The following is a 13,646-nucleotide window of genomic DNA, read 5'->3' as shown; positions in this document are numbered from 1 at the left end:
ATAATTAAGATTTCTTTAAATAATTAGCCCTAAACTATATGAATATATATATTTTGACAACATTACAATGAACTTTAGACATGAAAAATTCTCAAGAATTGTTTGTTGGATATACTTTTAAATTATGTTACATTTATATCCATGTATGTATCCTGAGATTCTGTGTTCAGTATTAGGATTGAGTAAAATCAGGAAAACGTCAGGATATATACCGGTGATGAGGAAGAACTGTAGGAAAAGAGATAATCAGCCATGGATATCGAAGGAAATAGAGGGTATCAAATTGAAAGAAAATGCATACGAAGTGGCAAAGATTCGTGGGATAGTAGAGGATCGGAGGATCTTTAAAGGTCAACAGAAAGCCATAAAAACATATAGCAAAAATTTCTACAAATATATTAAAAAAAGGGTGGCTAAAGTAAATATTGGTCCTTTAGAGGATGAGAAGGGGGTTGTAATAACTGGAATTGAGGAAATGGCTGAGGCATTTCGTGTTTTCACAGTGGAAGACACAAATAACATGCCAAAAATTGATGACAAGAAGGCTGAGCAGGTGAAGAGCTAGCGACTATCATCACTAAATAGGTAGTGTTGGGCAAGCTAATGGGGGATAAAGGTAGACAAGTCTCCTGGTCCTGATAGAATGGATCCCAGGGTACTAAAAGAGAAATAACAAATGCACTAGTGGTAATTTACCAAAATGTGCTGGATTCTGGGATGGTTCTCGCAGATTGGAAAATAGCAAATGTGACACCATTTAAAAAAGGAGATAGACAAAAGGTGGGTACCTATTGGCCAGTTAGCTTAACTTCCATAGTGGGAAAATGCTTCAATCTATCATCAAGGAATAAATAGTGAGACATCTGAATATAAATTGTCCCATTGGGAAAACACAACATGGGTTCATGAAGGGCAAGTCATGTTTGACTAATTTACTGGAATTCTCTGAGGGCATTACATGCACAGTGGTCAATGGGGAACCTGTGATGTAGTGTATCTGGATTTCCAGAAACCATTTGACAAGGTGCCGCACCAAAGCCTGCCACACAAGGTAAAGGTGCATGGTGTTATGGGTAATGTATTAGCATGGATTGTTTAACTAACAGAAGCAAAGAGTGGGCATAAATGGGTGTTTTTTTGGTTGGCGATCAGTGACTAGTGGTGTGCCTCAGGGATCAGTGTTGGGATCTCAATGCTTTACAATTTACATAGATGATTTGGAATTGGGGACCAAGAGTAGTGTGTCAAAATTTGCAGATGACACTAAGATAAATGGTAGAGCAAAGTGTGTAGAGGAAAGTGAAAGTCTGCAGAGGGACATAGATAGGCTAAGTGAGAAGGCAAGGGTCTGGCAGATGGAGTACAATGTTGATAAATGTGAGGTCATCCATTTTGGTAGGAATAACAGCAAAATTGACTATTATTTAAATAGTCAACAAAATGCAGCATTCTGCTATGCAGCGGGACTGGGGTGTCTTTGTGCATGCATCACAAAGGTTAGTTTACAGTGCAGCAGGTAATTAAGAAGGCAAATGGAATTTTATCCTTCACTGCGACAGTGATGGAGTTTAAAAACAGGGAGGTTATGGTCCAGCTGTAAAAGGTGCGGGTGAGGCCACACCTGGAGTACTGTGCACAGTTTTGGTCTTCTTACTTGAGAAAGAATATATTGGCACTAGAGGGGATGCAGAGGAGATTCACCAGGTTGATTCCAGAGTTGAGGGAGTTGGCTTATGAGGAACGACTGAATAGATTAAGACGATATTCATTGGAATTTTGAAGAATGAGATCTTATAGAAACATAAGATTATGAAGGGAATAGGTAAGATAGAAGCAGGGAGGTTGTTTCCACTGGCGGGTGAAACTAGAACGAGTGGGCATTGCCTCAAAATAAGAGGGAGCAGATTTAGGACTGAGTTGCGGAGGAATTTCTTCACCGAAAGGGTAATGAATCTGTGGAATTCCCTGCCCAGAGATGCATTTGAGACTACCTTAATGAATGTTTTTAAGGCGAGGATAGATACATTTTTGAACAGTAAAGGAATTAAGGGTTATGGTGAGCAGGTGGGTAAGTGAAGCTGAGTCCACGAAAAGATCAGCCATGATGTTACTGAATGGCAGAGCAGGCTCAAGAGACCAGATGGCCTACTCCTACTCTTAATTCTTATGTTCTGATTGTTATAATTGTGACAGAGCTTCACCTTCATTCATTCATAGCTGTAGTCACAATTCATTAATTGATCTATTCAAAATTTATTGACGAATCTAGTCTTTATTCATTGACTGATCTAGTTTTTATTCATTGATAGCTCTATCGTCCTGACTCATTGATCAACCTCATCATGATTGATGAATAGATTGAGTTCTGATTCCCACACCGCCCCTTCAACAAAGCATTTTCCTACACCTACCCTGCCCTGTGTGTATGTGAATGGAACCCCTAATGTAGCCAGATTCAGGGGAGAATAGGGTAGGGTCAATTTGGTACACCAATCCTTTAATGATTTCAGGGTGTTCGCTCCATGCTTATTCAGGAATCTATCTCAAATGCTGATCATTTTCTATATAAAGACAAATTTTCTGCTATCAGTCCTAAATTTATTTTTTACTACTTAGTACATGTTCCCTTGTTCTGCTTTGGAAACAATTTTAAATTGGGTCTGCCTTTTACATTATATTCATTATTTTACATAGGATGACATAGGATCACATAGGATTACTTAAGGTATCAGGGCAGAAACAATAATTTGGCCCAGCAGTCCATGCCGATGTTCATGTTCCACTTGAGCTTCCTCATATCTATTTTCATCTGATTCTACTACCATGACCATCTCCTTTCTCCCTCATATGCTTGTCTAGTTTCTCCTTAAATGTACCAATACTGTTTGCTTCAACCACTCACTGTGGCAGTGAGTTCCACATTCTCACCATTCTTTGAATAAGCAGTTCCTTCTAAATTCCTGTTGTATTTGTTGGCGACTATATTGTATTGGTGGCCTCTGTTCATGCTCTTACCCACAAGAGGAAACATTCTCTTGTATCCACTGTATAAAAACCTTTCATATAATTCTAAAAGCCTTGATTAGCTCACCCTTAAGTCCTTTTTCAAGAAAAAATAGACGAAGTCTGTCATTCCTTCCTGATATGAATACCCATAGATTTCTGATATTATCCTTGTAAACCTTCTCTGCACCCTTTCTATGGCTGTATATCATTCTTATAATATGGTGACCACAGTTACATGCAGTACTCTCAAGTATGGTCTAACTTTCCTACAATTTCACCCATCTAGAAATTAAGCCTGGCGCATGGCTTGCATTTCTTGTATATCATCTTGCCAACCTGTGGGTCAACTTTTAGTGATTGATCATTCGTAGTTTAGTTTATTTACTTCAATAAGGTCACCTCACAAACAACTTCTTTCAAGATGATGAAAGCAAAATACTATAGGTGATTGAGACCTGAAATAAAAACAGGAAGTGCTGGAAAACCTCAGCAGATTTGGCTGCATCTGTGGAGAGTGAAATAAAGCTAACATTTCAACTCCAATTTGACTCTTCTTCACAGCTCCTGATCTGCTGGAGAGAACCTAGTTCTCTGGTCTACTGTGGCTTTGCTTCACACTGCTTAGGCACCTTCAGTCACTCGGGGGGATGTCAGAGTGATTGACTGAAACGAGAAAATAGGGAAAAAAAAGGTTTAGTTTATTTTTGTGTGATCTTGTTGTAGGCAAAGGGCTACTATCATGTAAAGGTTAACAACTAAAGTAATTGATTTTTTGGCAGAGAATGGATTTGAAAGGGAAGATTTCTATGATGCCATTGGGTGGTGCAAAATCCTCACAGCATGCTGCCGTCTTGCGATGCAAAATCCTGAATGAATCCTTATACGCGGCATGGGACACAGTAGGCGGCAAAGTGGACAGCACTGCTGCCTCATAGTGCCAGGGACCCGGGTTCAACTGCAGCCTCAGGTCACTGTCTGTGTGGAGTTTGCACATTCTCCTTGTGTCTGCATGGGTTTCCTCTGGGTGCGCTGGTTTCCTCTCTCAGTCCAAAAATGTGTGGGTTAGGTTGATTGGCTGTGCTAAATTGACCCTAGTCAATTTAGGTAGTTTGCAGGGTAAATAAGTGGGGTTACAGGTATAGGACCTGGGTGGGATTATGGTTGATGCAGTCTTGATGGGCTGAATGGCCTCCTTCTATGAAACCTGTAGATCTCCCATTACATCACTGGGATGGATATTATCATATGCTACGTCTCACCATTTTGCCTGCTACTTATTTTAACCTTTTTATTTAACCTATAGATTTTTTCCTTCATCTCTCTTATCAGGCTCGAGAGCAGTAAATTGAAATTGACTCAGCGGTTTTGCCACAAGGAAAGGTTCAACCAGCATGAGTGTACAGTGAATGAGCAGCCCTTACCCCGCCCCCGCCCACGATCTCTCAGTTTGGACTGGTAAGTGTGATCTATTGGGAGGCTCCCTTTCATGCAACACTACTCTGGTCACTGCTCCTTTCAATTTTCCTCTTGTGTTCCTTACAAAAACCCAAATATTCAATCTCCTAATAAATCTCCGTACATCCTACATTTCTGATTGCCTCAAGAGTTTCTAGCCCATTTCCAGCTCTAACTCACTCTTTTTTAGATCACAAATCTGTGAAACTCTTCATCACTCTCAGTCTCTCATTGCTTGCACAATTTGCACGGTCTCAAAACACAATACTTTTTCTGTATTAACCTAATTTTCTTCTCTTTCTTGCAAATCATATTGCAAGTCTTACCTTTTGTCTCATCTTCTTGATAAAAAAACATGAAAAGTTAACAAGTAAAAGGACTTCATTTCCAATGTGATGTTTTTCATACTCTGAGAGTCCTTCATTGTGATGTTTGGTTGTTAATGGAATATAGTGTTTAAGATGCAAAGAAAGTTTTTTTACAAAGTATGTTTCATTCTGTAGCTGACATGAATCTGCAATGGAATATGACTGATATGGACCACAAATAGCTAGTTATTTATTGACGGTATAGTTGAAATAGGACAAAATGCAGAACAATGGATATTTGTGAAAAAGTAGCAATTTTTCAAACACTAAAATGAATGTTCTGCTAAGTTACAGCACTGGAAACATCAGTCTCATGCTTTGGAATTGCTAAGTGAATAGCACCTATCATCAATGAGAACAGTACTTTTGTTTGAATTGTATCTGCAATAATAGAAATATGGTGGAAAATAGAACACATCTAGTTTAGGTGTCTAGTATTAACATTGAACATTCATCTGGTACAGAAGGAATCAGAAACAAATGCTCCCTCTATGCTGTCTATCAAACATTCCCAGGATTAATTGAGAGGAAAGCTCTTATTATCATAGGACAAACTGGTAAACAAACCCAACTTTGATTGAGTTTTTCATATTGCACTAGTGTGAAATGTTGAATTTTTCACACCTATCAGTTTTGTGTTCTTGTTGAGTGGGAGCCGTAAATGTAGTGACATTCCCACCCAGAAGGAAAAAAAACAGTAAAACTTGGAAACGACTCGTACTTGTCTGAACTGTAGTTCTATTTTAAGATAAGTCCAATTTGGGCCAGTATCTGTTATTTACATGCTTTTCCTTCCAGGTTTCCCTGCAATGCCACTCTTGTACCCATTCAGTTGAGACATATTTGTTCAGTCAGGAGAGGAGGTTCACATGTTTATGAAGTTACTGTTGTAAGAAGGACAAACTATTCATTCACTCTTTGTATACAGGTGTGCAAACTGTCCATTAAACAGATAAAAGAACAAATAAAATATCATTATTAGAACCTTCCGACCACAGGCACAGCAACAATGATAAGCATTAAAGAAATGGCATGGGTGTTTATGGATATGGTGGAAAATGGTTACAGATGTATCTCAGGGGCAAGCCCCAGGACCTGTATTTAGAATTCGGCTGCTATTTTCTTTTTTATGAAGTCAGTAAAATTTCACAGCTGCGTGGCAGCCCACAAATGAATTACACATGCAACAGGCACTGTTAATTGAACACTTTAAATAACAGATTACAAAATTTCAGCCAAAGAATAAATAAAAGTGAACTTCAAACATTATGTCACAGCAGTCAGTTTTTACCCTGTAATAATATTTCAGTAACACAGTTGGGTCAACAAAAGGAGCTGTTAAGTGGCTTCCCAAGAAAGGTACATGGTTTGTCCTGTCTGAAGTTTTTTTTTCTCTCCATCATCATTCTGTTTTATTTATTCATCGGATGTGGGTGTCGTTGGCTGGGCCTGCATTTATTGCCCATTCATAATTGCCCTTGTTTAGGGGGCATTTAAGAGTCAACCACTTTGCTGTGCATCCAGAGTCACATGTAGGCCAAACCATGTAAGGATGGTAGATTTCCTTCCCCAAAGGACATTTGTGAACTAGATGGATTCTTACAGTAAATGACAATGGTTTCATGGTTAGACTTTTTAATTCCATATCATAGAATCTCTACAGTATAGAAAGAGGCCAAGTCTGCACCGACAACAATCCTACCCAGGTCCTATCCCCATAACCCCACATATTTACCTTGCTGACCCCTCTAACCGACACATCCCGGGACATTAAGATGCAATTTAGCATGGCCAATGCATCTAACCTGCACATCTTTGAACTGTGGGAGGAAACTGGAGCACTTGGAGGAAACCTTCATAGACAGAGGAAGAATGTGCGAACTCTACACAGACAGTGACCCAAGCCGGGAATCGGACCTAGGTCCCTTCGCTGTGAGGCATATATTTCGATGAATTCAAATTTCACCATCTGAATTTGAACCCAGGTCCCCAGAGCATTACCCTGGGTCTTTAGTTATGTTACCATTATGCCATCGTCTCCTAATACCCATGTTGAGTATAGGGCTAACGGGAGGACTTTGAATAGAGTGGAGGAGCAGAGGGATCTAGGTGTATGTGTACATAGATCCCTGAAAGTTGGGAATCAAGTAGATAAGGTTGTTAAGAAGGCATACGGTGTCTTGGCGTTTATTGGTAGGGGGATTGAATTTAGGAGTCGCAGCGTCATGTTGCAACTGTACACAACTCTGTGTGCAGTTCTGGTCCCCACATTACAGGAAGGATGTGGAGGCTTTGGAGAGGGTGCAGAGGAGGTTTACCAGGATGTTGCCTGGTATGCAGGGGAGGTCCTATGAGGAGAGACTGAGGGATTTGGGGTTGTTTTCACTGGAAAGAAGGCGGCTAAGAGGGGATCTTATAGAAACATATAAGATGATTAGAGGTTTAGATAGGGTGGATGGTGATAGCCTGTTTCCTCGGATGGAGAAATCTAGCACGAGGGGGCATGGCTTTAAATTAAGGGGGGGTAGTTATAGGACGGATGTCAGGGGTAGGTTCTTTACCCAGAGGGTGGTGAGGGACTGGAATGCCCTGCCTGCTGCAGTTGTAAATGCGCCTAGTTTGGGGGCGTTTAAGAGATTGGTGGATAGGTTTATGGACGAAAAAGGAGTGGTTTAGATTAGTGGGTCAATGTTTTTTTTTAAAAATAAGACTGGTCGGCGCAACATTGTGGGCCGAAGGGCCTGTTCCGCGCTGTAATGTTCTATGTTCTATGTTCTATGTTCTATCATACTCTCCCCTTTATTCCATTGCCTTTTTCTCTCGATTTTTGATTCTCTTTCCAATCTCTCCTTCTTACCCTTCACTACTTCTCCAATTTCTTGATTGTTTTCATCTCTCTCATTTCTTTCTCTATCCCTCAACCTGACAGACATCATAATTCTCTCCCATCTGTACCTAGGGCCAAATCAAATGACCCATTGTATTCATTCCTGTCACTAAGTTCTTTAAGAAATCGGAGTAGGAATAGACTATTTAGCCTCTTGAATCTGCTCCACCATTGAACTCGATCATAGCTTCAACACTTCAACACCATTTTCCCATGCTATCCCCATATCCCTTGATGTCATTCATAGCTAGAAATCTGTCGATCGCTGGCTCAAACATGCTCAATGACTGAGTTTTTACAGCCCTCTGGGGTCTAGATTGTCCAAGAAATTCCTCCTCAACTCAATCCTACCACTTATTCTGAGACTGCCCGTACGTCTAGAACCACCAGCCAGGGGAAGCATCTTTTCTTCATCTACTCTGCCTAGCCCATCAGGAATTTTGTAAGTTTCAATAAGATTGCCTCTCATTCTACTAAACTCTTGAGAATACAGGCCCAATCTCCTCAATCCCTCCTCAAAAAAATTGATCAGGATCTATTATTACTACATTCCTTTAGTATGTCTATATACAATCATTGTGCTTTAAAGGGTTTGAAACCTACAAGTTCGGATAAGTACAAATTGAACCAAAGATAGGCCTTTTTTCCTGGATCAGGCCAGTTCAGATTAAGTGCTCATTTTCTGTAGACCATTTCAAACAAAACAGGATAGCAAGAGTATCTCAATACATTGTTTTCAATTCGAGGAAGTCGATCATAGGGCTGGATTTTACTGTTCCCTGCCACGCATGATTTTGGCATGTTGGAGATGGGGGAGGGGGTGGCATGTAAAATATGTCAGCTGAGTAACTCACCGCCTCCCTACCTGTAATGACTCAGGAAGCCAGACTGGAGAGGAACATAGTTTATTATTGAATGCAAAATAAAACCACACACTAATCCCTGTCCATATAGTTCAGTAGGCCCAGTCAGAACTCATGTAATGAGTTTTGCTGGGCAGGCCACTGCCTGTTAACAAGGGAAAAATGTGTCCCTCAAAGAGATCAATCAGTGATTCCCCATGGACTGCATTGAGATTATCACACTATCCACCCATAAACCAGTCCTGATAATATTGTGGTGGCGGGTGGTTGGAGGTGGATAGGATGCCCACGACTCCACACAACCTTAGTCCTATTGAGGCCATTAAGGGCCCAAATCTGCCTCCACTGCCACAGTATGCTGGGCATGGAAAGCCACCACAAGAGTGGGAAGGCTTTTTTTTCACGAATGTTTATGAAAAGAGTGGAAGGAAGGCCAGTATACCGTCTGGGGAAATGGCCTGTGTACTCTGGGGACAATTCCCCCTAAGATCATACCACCCCTTTGTGCCTCCGTGTCAGGTCTCTAATATCTGTTAATATTTGTTAGGTGTGTTCAGGAGGGTCTCCTGACACAGATGTGGACAAGCCTACAAGAGGAGAAGCTGTATTCGATCTGGTACTGGCTAATTAACCTGGACAGGTGTCAAATCTCTCAGTGGGAGAACATCTTGGGGATAGTGATCATAACTCTATCTCCTTTACGCTAGCATTGGAAAGCAATAGGATCAGGCAAGTTAGGAAAGTGTTTATCTGGAGTAAGGGGAAATACGAAGCCATCGGGAAGGAAATTAGAAGAGTAAATTGGAAGGAGGTGTTCTTGGGAAAAAGTACCAAAGTAAGGTGGCAGATTTTCAAGGAATGTTTGTCTAGAGTTCTGCATGACAATGTTCTGATGAGACAGGGAGATTTTGATAGGTTATGGGAACCGTGGTGCATGAAAATTGTAATGAACCTAGTCAAAAAGAAAAGTAAAGCTAGGAGATGTTAGGGATCTAGAGGAGTATACGGCTTGTAGGAAGGAACTTAAGAAGGAGGGCCAGAAGGGGTCATGAGAAAGCCTTGGTAGGTAAGATTAAGGAGAACCCTAAGGCGTTCTACAAATATGTGAAGAGTAAAAGGATGAGATATGAAGGAATAGGAACCGTAAAATGTGAAGGTGGGAAAATTTGTACAGAACCGGTAGAAATAGCAGAGGTGCTTAATGAATACTTTACCTCAGTATTCACAGTTGAAAAAGATCTGGGTGGTTGTACTGCAGGCTTGCGGCGGGCGGACTGAAAAGATTGAGTATGTGGACATTAAGAAAGAGGATGTGTTGGAAGTTTTGAATAGCATCAAGATAGATAAATCGCTGGGACCGGATCGGATGTACCCCAGGTTACTGTGGGAGGCCAGGGAAGAGATTGCAGAACCTCTGTCGATGCATTGCATTGTCGATGGAGACAGGAGAGGTTCCTAAGGATTGGAGGATTGCGAATGTGGTTCCTATATTCAAGAAAGGGAATAGGGATAGCCCAGGCAATTACCGACCGGTGAGTCTAACCTCAGTGGTTGGTAAGTTGATGGAGAAGATTCTGAGGGACAGGATTTATGAACATTTAGAGAAGTGTGGTAAACTCAAAAGTAGTCAGCATGGCTTTGTCAAAGGCAAATTGTGCCTTATGATCCTGGTTGAGTTCTTTGAAAATGTGACTAAATACATTGACGAAGGAAGAGCGGTAGATGTGATTTATATGAACTTCAGCAAGGCGTTCGATAAGGACCCCATGCAAGACTTCTTGAGAAAGTGAGAGGACGTGGGATCCAAGGGGCTGTTGCCTTGTGGATCCAGAACTGGCTTGCCTGCGGAAGGCAGAGAGTGGTTGTAGATGGGTCTTTTTCTGCATGGAGGTTGGTCACCAGTGGAGCGCCCCAGGGATTTGTTCTGGGACCCTTGCTGTTTATAATTTTCATAGATGATTTGGATGAGGAAGTGGAGGGATGGGTTGGTAAGTTTGCTGACGACATGAAGGTTGGTGGTGTTGTGGATAGTTTGGAGGGATGTCAGAAGTTGCAGCATGACATAGATAGGATGCAAGGCTGGGCGGAGAAGTGGCAGATGGATTTCAACCCAGATAAATGTGTAGTGGTCCATTTTGGCAGGTCAAATGAGATGAAGGAGTATAATATCAAGGGTAAGACTCTTAGCAGTGTAGAGGATCAGAAGGAACTTGGGGTCCGGGTCCATAGGACACTTAAATCGGCCTCGCAGGTAGAGCATGTGGTCAAGAAGGCGAATGGTGTACTGGCCTTCATCAATCGAGGGATTGAGTTTAGGAGTCAGGAGATAATGCTGCAGCTTTATAAGACCCTAGTCAGACCCCACTTGGAGTACTGTGCTCAGTTCTGGTCGCCTCATTACAGGAGGGATGTAGAAACTATTGAAAGGGTGCAGAGGAGATTTACAAGGATGTTGCCTGGATTGGGTGACATGCTTATGAGGATAGATTGAGGGAGCTCGGTCTTTTCTCCTTAGAGAGACGAAGGATGAGAGGTGACCTGATAGAAGTGTATAAGATGTTGAGAGGTGTAGATTGGGTGAATTCTCAGAGGCTTTTTTCAGGGGCTGGAATGGTTGCTATGAGAGGACACAGATTTAAGGTGCTGAGGAATAGGTACAGAGGAGATATCGGGGTATGTTTTTCACTCAGAGGGTAGTGGGTGAGTGGAATTGACTGCCATCGGTGGTGGTGGAGGCAAACTCATTAGGGTCTTTTAAGAGACTTCAGGATGAGTACATGGGACTTAATAGAATTGAGGGTTATAGGTAAGCCTAGTAGGTAGGGATATCATTGGCGCAAATAGTGGGCGGAAGGGCCTGGCTGTAGTTTTTCTATGTTCTATGTTCTATCTGCCTATTCCCAATCCCCCTGATTCCCCTCCACCACTCAAAAAGAGCAGACATTACTGCATCCGGCATCCATAACACCTCTTTTTGGAGCCTTCTTGTAGTTCCAGTAGAGCTCACTATCTCTGGCACTATTGGGACTGCAGATTGGCTGGCAACTCGAGAGCTGAATTTCTTGCCACTGAGGGGTGGAAGTCTGAACCTCAGCTTGTTAAGACCACCCTCATTGTATTATCATCACGGGAGACCCTTTTGAAAGTCAGTTATTTTTCCAACTGACTTATTCTGGGGGCAGGAAAGGAAGAAGTGTGTGGGAAGTGGGGGCAGGTTGGCAGGTGAGCGGTACACTCGCTCCTCCCTGAAAGCCCAGCATTCAAACATTGATTATGAAGCATATGGAGAGAATGATCGCATCAGTGTTCTGACGAGTAAAATATTCCAGCTTGCAGCCAGAATCAACATGCATTTTACAGTTTACTTCACTGGATCAGATAGAAAACAAAGAGATGAATATATTAAATATTTAAATATAGTTTTTACACTTTACAATTGACTTGATTTATGCACCAAAAGCTCAATTAAACTATTGCTATGTTAAGAAATATATAGGACAGTTTATTATTTTTATTTATGTTCCAATTCAGATAGACAAAACTGAGCCAATTATTGTTGCAATGGTTGCTACATGCTACATTACATATAATCCTAATGCTTGAAATGCTTCAAATAGTGAATAAGAATAGTCTGCCTTTCAATTCACATCAAACAGGGAGATGATAGCAAAGTCTGTCAGGATGAACTTTAGCTGGACAGCAGATGAATAGGACAGACTCCAAAGGGCTCATCAATGCAATCATCTCTGAAAAAAAGGCTAATACCATCCATTTCCACTGAGAAATGATTGCTTCAGTTAACCTTCTTTTACTTCTCTCAATTCAAGGTGCAAAATCTTACCAAAAATTGACAGACTGTTAGTTCAGGCACGAGAAATGGAGTGATTCCCACCAGTGATACCGACGTGTTTTTGGGCCAAATCTTATGCTTCGTTAGCAATAGTTTTTATGATTCATGAGTTTCACGATGCTCCAGTAGCGTGTTCCCTCTGATTCGCTTATCTTGCAATGACTTAACTGCTGCAAGCACTGGGGAGTTCCTTATAAACGAGCCCCCAGCACTTGTTCTACGATGACTACAGGAGATGGCAGGCAAGAAGGCAGCACTACGTTTTCAGACTGGGCCCTCGCCAGGATGCTGGATGAAGTGGAGCAGAAGCGAAACACACTCAACTCCCACTCCAGGAGTCGGTTTTCCAGCAGGGTCACCACCTCCAGCTGCGATGCAGTGACAGCCCTGGCCATTGCAAGCACACTCCAAATGGGACTGCAGTGTTGGAAGAAGATAAATGATCGTTTCTCAGCCAGGGTAAGTGGACCACCCCCAGTCTCCCACTGGATCCACTTGCACACTTCTTGCACCCACAACCCTTTCTCTCAGTCAACCACCTTGACCTTTGCCAATACCAGCTCCTCCCTCCCTCTCACAATCACCATGTTTCTCCAGAGGTTGCTATGCTTCTCACAATCCAGCTCCTACCCAAGCCCCAATCCTGTACCTGCCACACCTCATCGCCATCTTAAATGTCAACACTCCCACCTACACTCTTCCTCTCTGTGTCATTGCAGGACAACAGGAGTTATGGCACAGCCAGCTGGAGTCATGCCCAAGCTGAGAACCTTCACATGTGTTGAGGAGCTGGGGAGGAGGAAGAGCCTGTCTGCACTGCTGGTGAACTGGGAGCAGCAGAGAAACATGAGAATCCTTAAGACATAGGCTGTCATTCCTCACGTTTCAGTGAGTAATCAGCATTCCCTCTGTATCCCTGTAATATACTGATGCCATGTGCCTTCTCTTGCAGGCCAGCCAGTGGAACAACCTCACACTCCCTGAACCCAGCGGACTCCAGCAGTTCAGAGGCGGACATCTCCCACCCGCTGTTGAAGAGGCATCACAGCTTTCACCTGCACTTGGCACCAATGCAGAGATTCACACCTCAATGGGTCCAATAAGTAGGCAGGCTTCTGGGTCACTTGCCGGTGAGCGCCTCTGAAGATCCACAACAGGCAAAGGCAGGGACATCCCAGGGAACCAGCATTCAAAGGGATGCTGGAGCCCAGGATTCT

General features: G+C 42.3%; 1 protein-coding gene across 1 annotated transcript in view; it reads left to right on the top strand.

The window, feature by feature from the left end:
* Positions 1-13,646, top strand: part of LOC145354675 (ankyrin repeat and fibronectin type-III domain-containing protein 1-like) — an 859,363-nt gene that overhangs the window by 707,857 nt on the left and 137,860 nt on the right. The window contains exon 5 of the mRNA XM_080206110.1: positions 4,336-4,461. Coding sequence (XP_080062236.1) covers positions 4,336-4,461 — 126 coding nt within the window. The remainder of the gene's footprint in view (positions 1-4,335; positions 4,462-13,646) is intronic.

This window comes from Carcharhinus amblyrhynchos, chromosome 18, assembly GCF_965287045.1.
Source record: "Carcharhinus amblyrhynchos chromosome 18, sCarAmb.v2.hapA, whole genome shotgun sequence".
Taxonomy (NCBI): domain Eukaryota; kingdom Metazoa; phylum Chordata; class Chondrichthyes; order Carcharhiniformes; family Carcharhinidae; genus Carcharhinus; species Carcharhinus amblyrhynchos.
The sequence above is the reverse complement of the archived record's forward strand: the minus strand, read 5'-3'. Positions and strand labels throughout refer to the sequence as shown.